The 16,825-nt window shown below is 44.4% G+C and overlaps 1 protein-coding gene across 1 annotated transcript in view; it reads left to right on the forward strand.

Moving 5' to 3' along the window:
* The window catches only part of LOC135527416 (uncharacterized), a 77,194-nt gene extending 61,178 nt beyond the window's left edge, over positions 1–16,016 (forward strand). The window contains exon 2 of the mRNA XM_064955956.1: positions 15,241–16,016. Coding sequence (XP_064812028.1) covers positions 15,241–16,016 — 776 coding nt within the window. The remainder of the gene's footprint in view (positions 1–15,240) is intronic.
* The last annotated feature ends 809 nt before the right edge of the window (positions 16,017–16,825 follow it).

Genomic DNA, 16,825 nt, shown 5'->3' on the forward strand with positions numbered 1-16,825 from the left:
GTTTGAGCATGGTGCATGGTTTCAGTAGGCTAACTAGCTGCATTTGCAAGCTAAGTAAGTGAAACTGAAAGAAATTAGGAAATCTCTCTCTCTCTATTTCTCTCTTGCTTCTTCATTTAGGAAGTAATTCATTTGTTCAAAACTGTTCAATTATTTTCTTTCTCTCTCTTTGAGTCAGTTACTCACCACATTTTATGCACTGCAGTGCTAACTAGCTGAAGCTTATGCTTTCAGTACTAGATTCATTCTCTGATCCCTTGATTGGATGGACAACATGTAATTTCATGCTGCAAGAGCTCTGACAGGTTGGAGGACATTTGTATTGAAGTCAATGTACTCAGAGGAAGAGGGAAGCTATCTGTCCTCTGGCTACACCATGGTGCTACCCTTCAGAGTGCAAAATAGTGTGTTTTAATCAATTATTTGGGGATCTAGCTGGTTATCATCCTATACTCTACCCTGTACCTTAGAGACTTCTTTGCCCTATGCACCACATGAGGTTGGTGGCACCTTAATTGGGGAGAACGTGCTTGTGGTAATGACTGGAGGGGAATTGGTGGAATGGTATCAAATACCAAGTACATGGAAACCATGTGTTGATGCCATTCTATTTGCTCCATTCTCGCCATTATTGCATACCGTTCTCCCCTCAGCAGCCTCCTGTGTTATGTACATAGAGAAATGGAACACTGGTCACTTTAACAAATATCTACATACTGTTTTACCCACTTTATATGTATATTCTGTGTTCTAGTCAAGGCTCATCCTATATACTGTAACTACTGCTGTACACACTTTTTCTATCATATACTGTCCATACAGTCTATACACACCAGTGTATGTGAGCGGAGTTGAGCGGTTGGAACTAGCGCACATCGCTCTGGCGCTCCAAATCCTTTCCATATGCTCTGCTAAAAACAGCTCCATGCTCACAGGAAAACAAAATGCTGCTCCAGAATCACTCCATTCATTAAAATCACAATTTAACCAACACCCACCTATTTTTGTGACTACCGAGACCTACCATTTGGTTTTGAAGTATTGAAACCAAACCACATCAGTTAAATGAAAAGTATTTTAATAAATATGAAAAGGTGAATATAAGAAGTGCCCATCATTTCAAATAGGCCACATGTCATATTAAACAGAATATAAACACTCTAAATAGGTCAGGAGCCAGACAGGGAGCCTAAGAAGGAGATTCATTATTTAGGCTACATTATTTCAGTTATTTCGAGGCTATAGGCTACAAAGAAATACATTGTGAAGTATTTGCAAGTGAGACACACTAGGCTGGTAGGGAGTCAGGGACATTCAGTGCTCAGCATTTAAACAACTTTTTGCTGTATTAAATCATTATAGTCTATAAATTGCGCATATAGACTGTGACTTACTTTGAATTAAATACAAATTACACAAAAAATGACTAATTAGTCTCAGTCTACAGTGCCTTTGAATTAATTTTTAGAAACACAAGTTAGCCAGAGTCTGTGGGAAGCCCCGGGGTGGGAAGCCACGTGCACAACTGAGCAAGAGGACAAGCACATTAGAGTGTCTAGTTTGAGAAACAGACGACTCACAAGTCCTCAACTGGCAGCTTCATTAAATGGTACCCGCAAATCACCAGTCTCAACGTCAACAGTGAAGAGGCGACTCCGGGATGCTGCAATTAAAAGCCATATCTCAGACTGGCCAATGAAAAGAAAAGATTAAGATGGGCAAAATAACACTGGACAGAAGAACTCTGCCTAGAAGGCCTGCATCCCGGAGTCGCGTCTTCCTCTTTCTATTCTGGTTAGACGGTTTGCGCTGTTCTATGAAGGGAGTAGAACACAGCGTTATACGAGATTTTCAGTTTCTTGGAAATAAACTCGAATGGAATAGCCTTCATTTCTCAGAACAAGAACAGACTGATGAGTTTCAGAAAACAGTTCTTTGTTTCTGGCTATTTTGTGGAATTATCAATATATCTTGATTAGTTTAACACTTTTGTGGTCACTACATGGTTCCATATGTGTTATTTCATTGTTTTGATGTCTTCACTATTATTCTACAATGTAGAAAATAGTACAAATAAAGAAAAACCTTTGAATGAGTAGGTGTTCTAAAACCTTTGAATTAGTAGGTGTTCTAAAACCTTTGAATGAGTTGGTGTTCTAAAACCTTTGAATGAGTAGGTGTTCTAAAACCTTTGAATGAGTAGGTGTTCTAAAACCTTTGAATGAGTAGGTGTTCTAAAACCTTTGAATGAGTAGGTGTTCTAAAACCTTTGAATGAGTTGGTGTTCTAAAACCTTTGAATGAGTAGGTGTTCTAAAACCTTTGAATGAGTAGGTGTTCTAAAACCTTTGAATGAGTTGGTGTTCTAAAACCTTTGAATGAGTAGGTGTTCTAAAACCTTTGAATGAGTAGGTGTTCTAAAACCTTTGAATGAGTAGGTGTTCTAAAACCTTTGAATGAGTAGGTGTTCTAAAACCTTTGAATGAGTAGGTATGTCCAAACTTTTGACTGGTACTGTATATATACAGTGCGTTAGGAAAGTCCTCAGACCCCTTGACTTCTTCCACATTTTGTTACATTACAGCATTATTCTAAAATGGATTATATGGTTATTATAGATGAGAATGTGCCATCAATTAGTCAGGTAACATGAAGGTGATTGGAAAATGTGTAAATTAACTAGTTAATATAATATACGTATGTCTCATTATTCAATCAGCTATGCCTCATGGTAAGTTCATTTCCAGAGAGCTTCATTCTTTGAATACATGCTCATGATTATATTTTACACATCCTCAAAAGTAGTCCCAATTCAAATTGAACTTTGGAGGACTAAATAAGATCATATTAGTTACATGTGTCTCTGTGCAAGGTTGCCTGGAACCATGTCCTTGAAGCTTCAAGGGGGTACTTAGTGTGTAGTATATTTCCCTGCCGTTGCTTGTTCATGTGTTTCCTATGGCCTGTGTGACTGATGGACAACGTAATCAAAGTGACTGAGGATGAAACTGATCTAATGATGGCTGATGATGGACAGCGTAATCAAAGTGACTGAGGTTAAAGCTGATCTAATGATGGCTGCTGATGGACAACGTAATCAAAGTGACTGAGGATGAAACTGATCTAATGATGGCTGCTGATGGACAGCGTAATCAAAGTGACTGATGACGAAGCTGATCTAATGATGGCTGATGATGGACAGCATAATCAAAGTGACTGAGGTTAAAGCTGATCTAATGATGGCTGCTGATGGACAGCGTAATCAAAGTGACTGAGGATGAAGCCGATCTAATGATGGCTGCTGATGGACAGCGTAATCAAAGTGACTGAGGTTGAAGCTGATCTAATGATGGCTGCTGATGGACAGCGTAATCAAAGTGACTGATGATGAAGCTGATCTAATGATGGCTGCTGATGGACAGCGTAATCAAAGTGACTGAGGGTGAAGCTGATCTAATGATGGCTGCTGATGGACAGCGTAATCAAAGTAACTGAGGTTGAAGCTGATCTAATGATGGCTGCTGATGGACAGCGTAATCAATGTGACTGATGATGAAGCTGATCTAATGATGGCTGCTGATGGACAGCGTAATCAAAGTGACTGATGATGAAGCTGATCTAATGATGGCTGCTGATGGACAGCGTAATCAAAGTGACTGATGATGAAGCTGATCTAATGATGGCTGCTGATGGACAGCGTAATCAAAGTGACTGAGGATGAAGCTGATCTAATGATGGCTGCTGATGGACAGCGTAATCAAAGTGACTGAGGTTGAAGCTGATCTAATGATGGCTGCTGATGGACAGCGTAATCAAAGTGACTGATGATGAAGCGGATCTAATGATGGCTGCTGATGGACAGCGTAATCAAAGTGACTGAGGATGAAGCCGATCTAATGATGGCTGCTGATGGACAGCGTAATCAAAGTGACTGAGGTTGAAGCTGATCTAATGATGGCTGCTGATGGACAGTGTAATCAAAGTGACTGATGATGAAGCAAATCTAATGATGGCTGCTGATGGACAGCGTAATCAAAGTGACTGATGATGAAGCTGATCTAATGATGGCTGCTGATGGACAGCGTAATCAAAGTGACTGATGACGAAGCTGATCTAATGATGGCTGATGATGGACAGCATAATCAAAGTGACTGAGGTTAAAGCTGATCTAATGATGGCTGCTGATGGACAGCGTAATCAAAGTGACTGAGGATGAAGCCGATCTAATGATGGCTGCTGATGGACAGCGTAATCAAAGTGACTGAGGTTGAAGCTGATCTAATGATGGCTGCTGATGGACAGCGTAATCAAAGTGACTGATGATGAAGCTGATCTAATGATGGCTGCTGATGGACAGCGTAATCAAAGTGACTGAGGGTGAAGCTGATCTAATGATGGCTGCTGATGGACAGCGTAATCAAAGTAACTGAGGTTGAAGCTGATCTAATGATGGCTGCTGATGGACAGCGTAATCAAAGTGACTGATGATGAAGCTGATCTAATGATGGCTGCTGATGGACAGCGTAATCAAAGTGACTGATGATGAAGCTGATCTAATGATGGCTGCTGATGGACAGCGTAATCAAAGTGACTGATGATGAAGCTGATCTAATGATGGCTGCTGATGGACAGCGTAATCAAAGTGACTGAGGATGAAGCTGATCTAATGATGGCTGCTGATGGACAGCGTAATCAAAGTGACTGAGGTTGAAGCTGATCTAATGATGGCTGCTGATGGACAGCGTAATCAAAGTGACTGATGATGAAGCGGATCTAATGATGGCTGCTGATGGACAGCGTAATCAAAGTGACTGAGGATGAAGCCGATCTAATGATGGCTGCTGATGGACAGCGTAATCAAAGTGACTGAGGTTGAAGCTGATCTAATGATGGCTGCTGATGGACAGTGTAATCAAAGTGACTGATGATGAAGCAAATCTAATGATGGCTGCTGATGGACAGCGTAATCAAAGTGACTGATGATGAAGCTGATCTAATGATGGCTGCTGATGGACAGCGTAATCAAAGTGACTGAGGATGAAGCCGATCTAATGATGGCTGCTGATGGACAGCGTAATCAAAGTGACTGAGGATGAAGCTGATCTAATGATGGCTGCTGATGGACAGCGTAATCAAAGTGACTGATGATGAAGCTGATCTAATGATGGCTGCTGATGGACAGCGTAATCAAAGTGACTGAGGATGAAGCTGATCTAATGATGGCTGCTGATGGACAGCGTAATCAAAGTGACTGAGGTTGAAGCTGATCTAATGATGGCTGCTGATGGACAGCGTAATCAAAGTGACTGATGATGAAGCGGATCTAATGATGGCTGCTGATGGACAGCGTAATCAAAGTGACTGAGGATGAAGCCGATCTAATGATGGCTGCTGATGGACAGCGTAATCAAAGTGACTGAGGTTGAAGCTGATCTAATGATGGCTGCTGATGGACAGTGTAATCAAAGTGACTAATGATGAAGCAAATCTAATGATGGCTGCTGATGGACAGCGTAATCAAAGTGACTGATGATGAAGCTGATCTAATGATGGCTGCTGATGGACAGCGTAATCAAAGTGACTGAGGATGAAGCCGATCTAATGATGGCTGCTGATGGACAGCGTAATCAAAGTGACTGAGGATGAAGCTGATCTAATGATGGCTGCTGATGGACAGCGTAATCAAAGTGACTGAGGATGAAACTGATCTAATGATGGCTGCTGATGGACAGCGTAATCAAAGTGACTGAGGATGAAACTGATCTAATGATGGCTGCTGATGGACAGCGTAATCAAAGTGACTGATGATGAAGCTGATCTAATGATGGCTGCTGATGGACAGCGTAATCAAAGTGACTGAGGATGAAGCCGATCTAATGATGGCTGCTGATGGACAGCGTAATCAAAGTGACTGAGGATGAAGCTGATCTAATGATGGCTGCTGATTGACAGCATAATCAAAGTGACTGAGGATGAAGCTGATCTGATGATGGCTGCTGATGGCAGCATCACTCGGCAGATGTTGTACTGTACAATTAAATATTTAGTAATGTTCAACACTCACTGAACAATTAGGAGCCTAGTGTTAAATTATGCTAATTCCAATGTAAATTGTGTGAAATCCTTTATGGGCATTATCCCCCTTTGAAATCCAAATATTAAACAGCGGTATAATTTCTGTACCTAGTTGACCTCTGGCGGGCTGCTGTCCTGTTTTGTTTCTACTGGTCATAGGGAGCCTAATTTTACCGGTAGCAGGTGACCAAGCTTACTGTTGTGCATGTGAACAGCACACTTGTTGAGTGGGAGAAAAAGGTGATGCCAAACTGAGTCGGTTTGAGCGATAGAGAAGCCCATCTGGGCAGACCCAAGGGGATCAATCACTCACATGTAAATTGATTTCACTCTTTTTCGATCCCTCTCTCTCTCACTTACACACATGCAGACATATCCAATCTCTCCCCCCCTGTTCTGGGCAGGGTGGCGGGCTCTTTGAGCCCCACACTTCCTGAAAGGGTGGAAATTTGATCCCATGGTTTATGCTCAAAAGAGCGATTATCCAGGATTACGGGAGCAGATAAATAGAGTCAGTAAACTGCAGTGGTGACCTCCCTATAAATCAGCCACCACTGGGCCAACGCATGCTAGACACAATGAGAGGGAAAACAGGAGGGAAAAAGATTACCAAAAAAGAAAGAAAGGAGAGACAACTTTTTAAAATTTATATCTGAGTGCAGTTTGACGCTTTGCGCCGGGGATGATTAGGTGGCCAGGGAGAAAGAGTGGGAGCCTTTTAATTGACATAGGGAGGAACAGGAGGAAGAATAAGAGGAAGAAAGCGATAAATAAGGAGAGATACTGCTCCTCCGCCCCCACTGCCTCGGGCAGGTGTGAAATTTGTTGTGACAGAGAAAGGAGAGAAGAAGACCATTAATCTGCTCTGCCAGGGAACTCAAACTGATGATCCATTGTTGGAGAGGTAGAGAGAGGTGGGCTTGTTCCCGATCCCTCGCTGTCTTAAACACAGATGCATGCAGGTAGACTTACACATAAACACAGTCACTCTTTTGCGCATTCTCTTTCTTTGTATCGCTCTCTCTCTCCTTATGTCTGTCTCCCTACTCTCACTCGTTCTACCTGCCCTCCACTCTCCCTCTTCTCATCCATCTCACTTTACAGTGTATTTGACATCTGCCCTGGCTGTCTGCCTGAGTTTCTGTGAAGGTACAGATGATGTCCTTCAAGTTATTCCCAGGCTCTCCAGCAGCAGTACAGTGGCTAGTACAGTCCTGTGGCTGCTCAGTAACACTTTCTAAGCTCAGGCTTAATAGGTACAGATGATGTCCTTCAAGTTATTCCCAAACCACACTGGGAGGACAAGGCCACTCTGACATCTCTCAGAATACAGTCAAAATACTGACACAATACAGAGAAACACACACACACACACACGTTGTACCTCTTTTCCACTTGTGCTCTCTCTCACCACCAACCCCACCCCACACACATTCTTGTTTGCAACCCTCCAAAAATACAGATAGGTAAGACAAGTGTTTGTTTGTGAAACTCTGTAGAACAGAAGAATCTCTAAGAGATTCTTTATCTTTCCTGACTCCTCCATCCAGACACATCAATTCAGTTGAATTCAAAGGACTTTATTGGAATGGGAAACACATGTTAACATTGCCAAAGCAAGTAAAATAGAAATTAAAGGGAAATTAACAAGGGAAATAAAAAAAGGACAGTACACAAAAGTTTTAAAAGAATATAGGCAGTTCAAATATTATACTGAACAAAAATTACAGTTCATATAATCTTGATCCTTGATCCTAGGTCCTGGCAGAGTTGTACAGACTCAGGACAACTGAGCTTTGGAGGAATTCGCAGATTTAAAGAGGAGTCCGTCATTTGCTTTCTAATGATCATGATCTTTTCCTCAAAGAAGTTCATGAATTTATCACTGCTGTGAAAGCCATCCTCTCTTGGGGAATGTTGCTTTTTAGTTAGCTTTGCGCCAGTATCAAATTTTTTGGGGGGGTGATTGTTCTTATTGTCCTCAATTAAGTTGGAAAAATAGGATGATCGAGCAGTCGGAAGACTTCCAGTTTGGTGTGGCGCCATTTCCGTTCCAATACTCTGGAAGCTTGCTTCAGAGCTCAGGTATTTTCTGTATACCAGAGAGCTAGTATCTCATGACAAATGTTTTTTTGTTTTTAGGGGTGCGACTGCATCTAGGGTATTGAGCAAGGTAAAATTACGTTCCTCAGTTAGGTGGTTAACCGATTTTTGTACAGGAACGCTTTCAAAGATAAATATTGGTTGTATTTACAATGTTGTTTGTGCTTCACTGGTTGCCCTTTTCTTGTGGCAACAGGTCACAATTCTTGCTGCTGTGGTGGTACACTGTTGTATTTCAACTAATAGATATGGGAGTTTATATTGAATTTGATTTCAAATTCTTTATGGGTCTGTGTAATCTGAAGGAAATATGTGTCTCTGATATGGTCATATATCTGGCAGTAGGTTCGGAAGTCTTTCTCGGATTGGGTTTAATTGTGTTGCTGTCCTGGGGTCCCCAAACATTTCTCTATCTCTTCCTGACTCCCCCCTCCAGGCATGTCTCTACCTCTTCCTGACTCCCCCCTCTCTGACGTGTCTCTATCTCTTCCTGACTCTCCCCTCTCTGACATTTCTGTATATCTTCCCGACCCCCCTCTCTGATGTGTCTGTATCTCTTCTGTATCTCTTCCCTCTCTGATGTGTCTGTATCTCTTCCTGACTCCCCCCTCTCTGACGTGTCTCTATCTCTTCTGTATCTCTTCCCTCTCTGATGTGTCTGTATCTCTTCCTGACTCCCCCCTCTCTGACGTGTCTCTATCTCTTCCTGACTCCCCCCTCTCTGACGTGTCTCTATCTCTTCCTGACTCCCCCCTCTCTGACGTGTCTCTATCTCTTCCTGACTCCCCCCTCTCTGACGTGTCTCTATCTCTTCCTGACTCCCCCTCTCTGACGTGTCTCTATCTCTTCCTGACTCCCCCCTCTCTGACGTGTCTCTATCTCTTCCTGACTCCCCCCTCTCTGACGTGTCTCTATCTCTTCCTGACTCTCCCCTCTCTGGCGTGTCTATCTCTTCCTGACTCCCCCCTCTCTGATGTGTCTGTATCTCTTCCTGACTCCCCCCTCTCTGACGTGTCTCTATCTCTTCCTGACTACGCCCTCTCTGATGTGTCTGTATCTCTTCCTGACTCCCCCCTCTCTGATGTGTCTGTATCTCTTCCTGACTCCCCCCTCTCTGAGTGTTTCTATCTCTTCCTGACTCCCCCCTCTCTGATGTGTCTCTATCTCTTCCTGACTCCCCCTCTCTGACGTGTCTGTATCTCTTCCTGACTCCCCCCTCTCTGACGTGTCTCTATCTCTTCCTGACTCCCCCTCTCTGACGTGTCTGTATCTCTTCCTGACTCCCCCCTCTCTGACGTGTCTCTATCTCTTCCTGACTCCCCCCTCTCTGATGTGTCTCTATCTCTTCCTGACTCCCCCCTCTCTGATGTGTCTGTATCTCTTCCTGACTCCCCCTCTCTGACGTGTCTCTATCTCTTCCTGACTCCCCCCTCTCTGACGTGTCTATATCTCTTCCTGACTCCCCCCTCTCTGATGTGTCTGTATCTCTTCCCTCTCTGACGTGTCTGTATCTCTTCCTGACTCCCCCCTCTCTGACGTGCCTCTATCTCTTCCTGACTCCCCCTCTCTGATGTGTCTGTATCTCTTCCCTCTCTGACGTGTCTCTATCTCTTCCTGACTCCCCCTCTCTGACGTGTCTGTATCTCTTCCTGACTCCCCCCTCTCTGACGTGTCTATCTCTTCCTGACTCCCCCCTCTCTGACGTGTCTCTATCTCTTCCTGACTCCCCCCTCTCTGACGTGTCTGTATCTCTTCCTGACTCCCCCCTCTCTGACGTGTCTATATCTCTTCCTGACTCCCCCCTCTCTGATGTGTCTGTATCTCTTCCTGACTCCCCCCTCTCTGATGTGTCTCTATCTCTTCCTGACTCCCCCCTCTCTGACGTGTCTCTATCTCTTCCTGACTCCCCCCTCTCTGACGTGTCTCTATCTCTTCCTGACTCCCCCCTCTCTGATGTGTCTGTATCTCTTCATGACTCCCCCCTCTCTGACGTGTCTCTATCTCTTCCTGACTCCCCCTCTCTGATGTGTCTGTATCTCTTCCTGACTCCCCCTCTCTGACGTGTCTCTATCTCTTCCTGACTCCCCCCTCTCTGATGTGTCTGTATCTCTTCCTGACTCCCCCCTCTCTGACGTGTCTCTATCTCTTCCTGACTCCCCCTCTCTGACGTGTCTGTATCTCTTCCTGACTCCCCCCTCTCTGACGTGTCTCTATCTCTTCCTGACTCCCCCCTCTCTGATGTGTCTGTATCTCTTCCTGACTCCCCCTCTCTGACGTGTCTCTATCTCTTCCTGACTCCCCCCTCTCTGATGTGTCTGTATCTCTTCCTGACTCCCCCCTCTCTGACGTGTCTGTATCTCTTCCTGACTCCCCCCTCTCTGACGTGTCTGTATCTCTTCCTGACTCCCCCTCTCTGATGTGTCTCTATCTCTTCCTGACTCCCCCCTCTCTGATGTGTCTACATCTCTTCCTGACTCCCCCCTCTCTGACGTGTCTGTATCTCTTCCTGACTCCCCCCTCTCTGACGTGTCTCTATCTCTTCCTGACTCCCCCCTCTCTGATGTGTCTGTATCTCTTCCTGACTCCCCCCTCTCTGACGTGTCTGTATCTCTTCCTGACTCCCCCTCTCTGACGTGTCTGTATCTCTTCCTGACTCCCCTCTCTGATGTGTCTGTATCTCTTCCTGACTCCCCCTCTCTGACGTGTCTGTATCTCTTCCTGACTCCCCCTCTCTGACGTGTCTGTATCTCTTCCTGACTCCCCCTCTCTGACGTGTCTGTATCTCTTCCTGACTCCCCCTCTCTGACGTGTCTGTATCTCTTCCTGACTCCCCCTCTCTGACGTGTCTGTATCTCTTCCTGACTCCCCCTCTCTGACGTGTCTGTATCTCTTCCTGACTCCCCCTCTCTGACGTGTCTGTATCTCTTCCTGACTCCCCCTCTCTGACGTGTCTGTATCTCTTCCTGACTCCCCCTCTCTGACGTGTCTGTATCTCTTCCTGACTCCCCCTCTCTGATGTGTCTGTATCTCTTCCTGACTCCCCCCTCTCTGACGTGTCTGTATCTCTTCCTGACTCCCCCTCTCTGACGTGTCTGTATCTCTTCCTGACTCCCCCTCTCTGACGTGTCTGTATCTCTTCCTGACTCCCCCCTCTCTGATGTGTCTGTATCTCTTCCTGACTCCCCCCTCTCTGATGTGTCTGTATCTCTTCCTGACTCCCCCCTCTCTGACGTGTCTGTATCTCTTCCTGACTCCCCCCTCTCTGACGTGTCTGTATCTCTTCCTGACTCCCCCCTCTCTGATGTGTCTCTATCTCTTCCTGACTCCCTCCTCTCTGACGTGTCTGTATCACTTCCTGACTCCCCCTCTCTGATGTGTCTCTATCTCTTCCTGACCTCCCCTTCTCTGATGTGTCTGTATCTCTTCCTGACTTCCCCCTCTCTGATGTGTCTGTATCTCTTCCTGACTCCCCCTCCCTGATGTGTCTGTATCTCTTCCTGACTCCCCCCTCTCTGACATGTCTACATCTCTTCCTACCCTACCTTCAGACATTTTTATTTTATTTTACCTTTATTTAACTAGGCAAGTCAGTTAAGAACATATATATATATATCTTCCTGACCCTCCTCCGGATTTATTTTCCTGACCTCTTCCTGACCTCTTCCAGACATGCAGGAAGGTCAAACACAAACATCTCATTCTCCTTATTATTCTCTTATTTTTTCAATATCTGTGCCATTTTGGAAACCACTGTGAAAAAATCATTGCAAGATTAAATCTCAGATTATTAAGGATCATCAGATCAGTAATTCATGTCTTGTTAAAAAGCCTTAAGCAGGCAAATAGCTTCTTCATTACCACTTTTTCTGACTCTTTTCTTTTGTTCACTTTATTTTCTTATTATTATTAAAGCTTGGTCACAAATGGGTCTTCCAAATGGACAATGACCCCAAGCATCAGCTCTGTCAGGAGGAATGGGCCAAAATGAACCCAATATATTGTGGGAAGCTTGTGGAAGGCTATCTGAAACGCTTGACCCAAGTTAAACAATTTAAAGGCAATGCTACCAAATACTAATTTAGTGTATGTAAACGTATGACCCACTGGGAATGTGATGAAATAAATAAAAGCTGAAATAAATAATTTTCTCTACAATTATTCTGACATTTCACATTCTTAAAATAAAGTGATGATCCTAACTGACCTAAAACAGGGAATTTTTACTAGGATTAAACGTCAGGAATTGTGAAAAACTGAGTTTAAATGTATTTGGCTAAGGTCTATGTAAACTTCCGACTTCAACTGTATGTCTGTGTCTCTGTTTCAATTCAATTCAATTCAAGGGGCATTATTGACATGGGAAACATATGTTAACATTGCCAAAGTAAGTGAGGTAGATAATAATGAAATAACCTGAAATAAACAATAAACATTAACAGTGAACATTACACTCACAGAAGTTACACAAGAATAAAGACATTACAAATGTAACATTATGTATATATACAGAGTTGTAACGATATGCAAATGGTTAAAGTAGAAAAGGTCAAATATATAATCATAAATATGGGTTGTATTTACAATGGTGTCTGTTTCTCTGTGTATATACACCTGTCTGTATCGCTCTACATATGTATCTGTCTGTTTGTACAGTGCCTTGCAAAAGTATTCAGCCCCCTTGAACTTTGCGACCTTTTGCCACATTTCAGGCTTCAAACATAAAGATATAAAACTGTTAAACAACACTTTTTATGTATATCTTTAAGAAATGGCTTTCTTCTTGCCACTCTTCCATAAAGGCCAGATTTGTGCAATATACGACTGATTGTTGTTCTATGGACAGAGTCTCCCACCTCAGCTGTAGATCTCTGCAGTTCATCCAGAGTGATCATGGGCCTCTTGGCTGCATCTCTGATCAGTCTTCTCCTTGTATGAGCTGAAAGTTTAGAGGGACGGCCAGGTCTTGGTAGATTTGCAGTGGTCTGATACTCCTTCCATTTCAATATTATCGCTTGCATAGTGCTCCTTGGGATGTTTAAAGCTTGGGAAATCTTTTTGTGTCCAAATCCGTCTTTAAACTTCTTCACAACAGTATCTCGGACCTGCCTGGTGTGTTCCTTGTTCTTCATGATGCTCTCTGCGCTTTTAACGGACCTCTGAGACTATCACAGTGCAGGTGCATTTATACGGAGACTCGATTACACACAGGTGGATTGTATTTATCATCATTCGTCATTTAGGTCAACATTGGATCATTCAGAGATCCTCACTGAACTTCTGGAGAGAGTTTGCTGCACTGAAAGTAAAGGGGCTGAATAATTTTGCACGCCCAATTTTTCAGTTTTTGATTTGTTAAAAAAGTTTGAAATATACAATAAATGTCGTTCCACTTCATGATTGTGTCCCACTTGTTGTTGATTCTTCACAAAAAATACAGTTTTATATCTTTATGTTTGAAGCCTGAAACGTGGCAAAAGGTCGCAAAGTTCAAGGGGGCCGAATACTTTCGCAAGGCACTGTATATATATGTCTGTTTCTCTCTATATATATATTATCTGTTTCTCTTTTCTCTCTCTGTATCTATCTGTTTCTGTCTCTTTATATATATGTCTGTTTCCCTCTCTTTATATATCTGTCTATTTCTCTCTGTATCTGTCTGTTTCTCTCTTTACATTGTATGTTTCTCTGTTTATCTATATCTCGCTCTCTCTGTTTCTCTCTCTCTCTCTCTATATATATATATATATATATATACATATATATAATATATATGTATATCTTTCTCTCTCTATATATATATAATATATATGTATATCTTTCTCTCTCTCTCTCTCTCTGCTCATCTGTTTCTCTCTGTCGGTTTCTCTCTCTGTCGGTTTCTCTCTCTGTCGGTTTCCCTCTCTGTCGGTTTCTCTCTATGTTGGTTTCTCTCTCTCTATTATTATTATTATTATTATTATTATCTGTCTCCCTCTGTTTCACTGCCTTTCTATTTTTTCACTTTATCTAACTAATAGGGAAGCCGATGCATTTGCTCACTTTCTAACCCGATGAGCTGTTTAGCTGGGGAGCAAATTACAGTGGAAGTGTGGAGCTTTGGGGGTGCAGTGTATCACTGGCTTGGCTTGGTTGTGTAGTAGCAGATGTAGACAAGGCCTTGAACTGACTGGGAGTCTGTACTTACCCTGACACACACTGTACACTTTTCTCTCCTCCCCAGTTAATGGAGAATTGAGGTAGTAAAGAGAGCAAAGACTATATTCTCAGGATAAGGGAGGGAGGGAGGGGGAGGGAGGGAGGGAGGGAGGGAGGGAGGGAGGGAGGGAGGGAGGGAGGGAGGGAGGGAGGGAGGGAGGGGGAGGGAGGGAGGGAGGGAGGGAGGGAGGGAGGGAGGGAGGGAGGGAGGGAGGGAGGGAGAAAGAGAAGGCAGGAAGAGGAAAGCAAGGGATGAGAGAAAGATAGAACAGAGAAAGAGTGAGACTGAGGGAGAAAAAAGAGGGAGAGACTGTAGCAGATCTCCAAATCGTGTTAAATTGGGTGATTTTATAAAGAGGTCGTCTCGCAAAGCTGCCCTGACCTTCCCTTGTCCCCCAACACTAATAATGTTAGTGTGTGTGTGTGTGTGTGTGTGTGTGTGTGTGTGTGTGTGTGTGTGTGTGTGTGTGTGTGTGTGTGTGTGTGTGTGTGTGTGTGTGTGTGTGTGTGTGTGTGTGTGTGTGTGTGTGTGTGTGTGTGTGTGCGTGCGCGCGCGCGCGCGTGCGTGTGCGTGCGAGAGAGCTGAAAGTAGAGCACACAGAACACAGAGGCTTACTGTCCCAGCACACACACATAAGATAATTTACAATTTTCTACACTTGTGCAAGCAACTGAACATACTAACACATGCAGTCTCTCTCCTAACTATATCTTCAGAAGCCAGAGTTTAGTGCAGTGCCGTTCAGTGTGAAACGATTTTGAGAAAGGGCTAGGGGCTCTCACTGCCTCTTGTCCCTTAAAAGGTCATCCAAAGTCAAGTAACAACATAAGTTGCCACAGTTCCCTCCTCTTTGTCCTTCTTCATCAGCCATAACTGCCAATCCATCCCAACCAGCCAGCCCCCACCCCAACCTCCAGCCCCCACCACAACCTCCAGCCCCCACCCCAACCTCCAGCCCCCACCACAACCTCCAGCCCCCACCACAACCCTCCAGCTCCCACCCAACCCTCCAGACCTCACCCCAACCTTCCAGACCTCATATCAACCCTCAAGACCTCTCCCCAACTCTCCAAACCCCACATCAAGCCTCCCAACCCTCCAGACCCTATATCAACCCTCCAGACCTGACTCCAACACTCCACACCTCACATCAACTATCCAGACCTCACCCCAACCCTCCAGACCTCACCCCAATCCTCCAGACCCCACATGAACCCTTCAGACCTCACATCAACCCTCCAGACCTCTCCCCAACTCTCCAGACCCCACACCAACCCTCCAGACCTCACCCCAACCCTCCAGACCTCACCCCAACCCTCCAGACCCCACATCAGCCATTCATTCAGACACCAACCCTCCAGACCCCACATCAACCCTCCAGACCTCACCCCAATCCTCCAGACCCCACATCAACCCTCCAGACCTTACCCCAATCCTCCAGACCCCACATCAACCCTCCATACCTCACCCCAACCCTCCAGACCTCACCCCAACCCTCCAGACCCCACATCAACCATTCAGACCCCAACCCTCCAGACCCCACATCAACCATTCAGACCCCAACCCTCCAGACCTCACATCAACCCTCCAGACCTCACCCCAACCTTCTAGACCCCATCCTGTTCTCTAGTTTCCCTCCATAGTTTCACTCTTTCTCGGAATCCTTCTCTTTCTATCCCTCTAATATACTGTACCTATCTCCTCATTTCTTTCTCTTACTCTTAATCCTTCTCTTCCTATCCCTCTAATATACTGTACCTATCTCCTCGTTTCTTTCTCTCACTCTTAATCCTTCTCTTCCTATCCCTCTAATATACTGTACCTATCTCCTCATTTCGTTCTCTCACTCTTAATCCTTCTCTTCCTATCCCTCTATACTGTACCTATCTCCTCATTTCTTTCTCTCACTCTTAATCCTTCTCTTCCTATCCCTCTAATATACTGTACCTATCTCCTCATTTCTTTCTCTCACTCTTAATCCTAATCCTTCTCTTCCTATCCCTCTACTATACATCTCTTTTCCTCATCCCTTGCTCTATTCTCCATGCTCTCAGCTCTACATCCTTTTCTCATCACACCATTAGAAGTGTCCAATAGTACACCCCTCATATACTGTACATCACATTCTTCCTCTCCTTCTCCACTCTCCATTCTGCTCTTCCTCTCCTTCTCCACTCTCCATTCTGCTCTTCCTCTCCTTCTCCACTCTCCATTCTGCTCTCTCTCCTTCTCCACTCTCCATTCTGCTCTTCCTCTCCTTCTCCACACTCCATTCTGCTCTTCCCCTCCTTCTCCACTCTCCATCCTGCTCTCTATCCTTCTCCACTCTCCATCCTGCTCTCTCTCAGCCCATTAGCAGCATAGTGATTTCCATAAGACCTGGGTGTTGTGCTTTGTCTGATGGACCCAACATTAATAGGATCCCGTAGGGGGTGTCTTCAAAGAGCTCCAC

Source organism: Oncorhynchus masou, chromosome 33 (assembly GCF_036934945.1).
Source record: "Oncorhynchus masou masou isolate Uvic2021 chromosome 33, UVic_Omas_1.1, whole genome shotgun sequence".
Classification (NCBI taxonomy): domain Eukaryota; kingdom Metazoa; phylum Chordata; class Actinopteri; order Salmoniformes; family Salmonidae; genus Oncorhynchus; species Oncorhynchus masou.